The 2,485-nt window shown below is 29.6% G+C and overlaps 1 protein-coding gene across 1 annotated transcript in view; it reads left to right on the top strand.

Moving 5' to 3' along the window:
* The window catches only part of LOC106466417 (transmembrane and TPR repeat-containing protein CG4050-like), a 44,296-nt gene that overhangs the window by 36,620 nt on the left and 5,191 nt on the right, over nt 1-2,485 (top strand). The window contains exons 18-19 of the mRNA XM_022395110.1: nt 379-480; nt 1,298-1,381. Of these exons, the coding sequence (XP_022250818.1) occupies nt 379-480; nt 1,298-1,381 (186 nt within the window). The remainder of the gene's footprint in view (nt 1-378; nt 481-1,297; nt 1,382-2,485) is intronic.

Genomic DNA, 2,485 nt, shown 5'->3' with positions numbered 1-2,485 from the left:
TAGATAATTATCTAAGATGCAACAAAAGACTTTCATAGGTTGTTGACTTAAGTACATTGTATAAGCTGTCAATAGTAAAATAATGTTATTGTTTCTGAATTCAGTATCCAAATATTGTCTTTTAAACAGCAACTTAAATACATTTATGTTAATGTCAGAACTATTTCTTTTATATCAGTTTTTAGATTATTGTTTATTAATTGGCAAAAGCCAGACAGTTTGAAGTCTGTGAGTATTCAAAAATAGTCTAAGGAGGTTGTTTATACCATGGTCAGTGAAAGTTTTGGAAAGCATGTCAATGGCATGATGATATATTTCCTTTTATAGTCATGTACAATAAAGTAGGAAATAATTGTATGTTGTTGTTTTTTGTTGTAGATACGAGAAGATTTCCGTAGTGCACTCTTCAACCTTGCACTGCTCTTATCAGATTCTCAACGTCCACTTGAAGCTGTGCCTTTTCTTAAACAGTTACTTAAGGTAAGAACAACATTACAAGTATTTGACACAGGAATTCCAATTAGTTATTGGAAATGTAATATAATTTAATGTTTTTAGTTAGAACATAGTGATCATATCTCTCATGGATTTAATAATTACATGAATCAAGCTTTGTGTGATAATACTATTGAAATTCTATATATATTAAGTGCAAGAAATAATTACTTTGAAGTATAAAGAAAGTTATTCTGGAAAAATGCTCCAAAACCTTACCCAATAAATACATATTACCTTAGTACTGCTGTCTTAAATTATTTGAACATAAATGTAGGATGTGTTTTGATCCCTTCAGGTTAGAAGAAAGTACATTTTCATACCTCAGCACATATTTACTTGTAATATTTATTAATAAACACATAATTAATTTATTATTGCTCTATGTGCTATTGAAAATATCAGTTGGATCTTAATTGTGTTAAGACATTGCAATATCATGGATTCACATTTGTGTACAATGTTGAAAAGATCTTGTAACCAAGCAAAAGATATAGTTTAAATGTGTTTTCACCTCAGCAGGTGTAAACAATGCATCTGTACGTGTTAGTTCTGCATAAAAATAAATATTTTACTTATGTAGATCTGAGGTACCGTAAATTCATGCTATAATGTTACTTATTTGTAATCATTACACTAAATAATTTTTAGAATTAATGTGAAAAAAATATTAACATAAATATATAGAAAAACAAACGAAGACATTGAAGTTTTGATCTTATTATGTTGCATCTTGTATTTTCTTAGTGTGTTAGGTATGTATACGTATAATAAAAGTGAATTTAAAACTTTACTATTTCAGCACCATCCTGACCATGTAAAGGGATTGATCCTTTTAGGTGACATTTACATCAATCACATGAAAGATCTAGAGGCAGCAGAGAAGGTAAGATTTTGCTATTAAACTGATAACCTTTATGTGTACTGAACAAAAATTCTTATTCATCTGTGGTTTTGATACCCATGGCGGGCAGAGCACAGATAGCCCATTTTGTAGCTTTGTGCTTAATTCCAAACAAACAATCTCATGTCATAAACATATAATATATCATTCTTTTTTTCTGTTTTTGTCATCTTTTTTTAAGTTTACTCATTTTTTTAAATGAAATATACAAACAAACAAGTATGTTATGATAGTTTTGATTCTGTGGTTTATGAACATGGACATTTTCTCCATTTATGACTTAATAGTAACCAAAAAACACTACTTTGTAATTATGTATAATCAAGTATATCCAATGGAATTTTGTAACTGACCTTAATAAGTTAAATATCAAGCTCGTGTGAGAGTTAAAAACACATTTAAAAGTCCATGGGCCATTTATTTGGATACATATCAAACGATTGAACAATATTAATGTTAGTTTTACCAGATTTCCAGAATGAAAGATTTAGACTTTTTTTTTCTATACTAAGTGATGCTGTAACAGCTATTAAACAGTTTAAATTACAAAACATATTTTTTACCAGTTGCTAAATAACTGACATTTATTGCTTCATGTTTTAAAACTGTAGACAAATAAAATTAGTTAAAAGCTTGTCTAGTTAAAAATATAATGAATTCAATTTTTAAAAATGTGCCAAAGTTATATTGAACGTAGTCGCATGAAAAATCTTGCTTCTTCATGTTTTTTCTCCATGACTAGACAGGTCTTCAAATTTCAATTCTTGCAGTTGCCTAATGACAAGTTAGGTTAAGAAAACACAGTAGAGAGGGAGGGAGGGAGGGAACACTGAACCATGTGATCTAACTTTGTCAAGTGATTCTCCAACTAAAATTTCAAAGAGCTGTGTATAATGATAAACCATGCATGCCAAATTCACACTGTGGTACAGAAAAGTTAAGACAATTTAATACTTTTACTGTCTCTGATCGAGACAAAAATATTAATACTAAAAAACAAGCATGGCCCCTCGAACTTGGATTCCTGTACGTGGTGAGGGGACCTTCCAGGGAAGGTTCTGTATTTTCAGTTACTTTCTCTGGAAT

This window comes from Limulus polyphemus, unplaced genomic scaffold, assembly GCF_000517525.1.
Source record: "Limulus polyphemus unplaced genomic scaffold, Limulus_polyphemus-2.1.2 Scaffold74, whole genome shotgun sequence".
Lineage (NCBI taxonomy): Eukaryota > Metazoa > Arthropoda > Merostomata > Xiphosura > Limulidae > Limulus > Limulus polyphemus.
The sequence above is the reverse complement of the archived record's forward strand: the minus strand, read 5'-3'. Positions and strand labels throughout refer to the sequence as shown.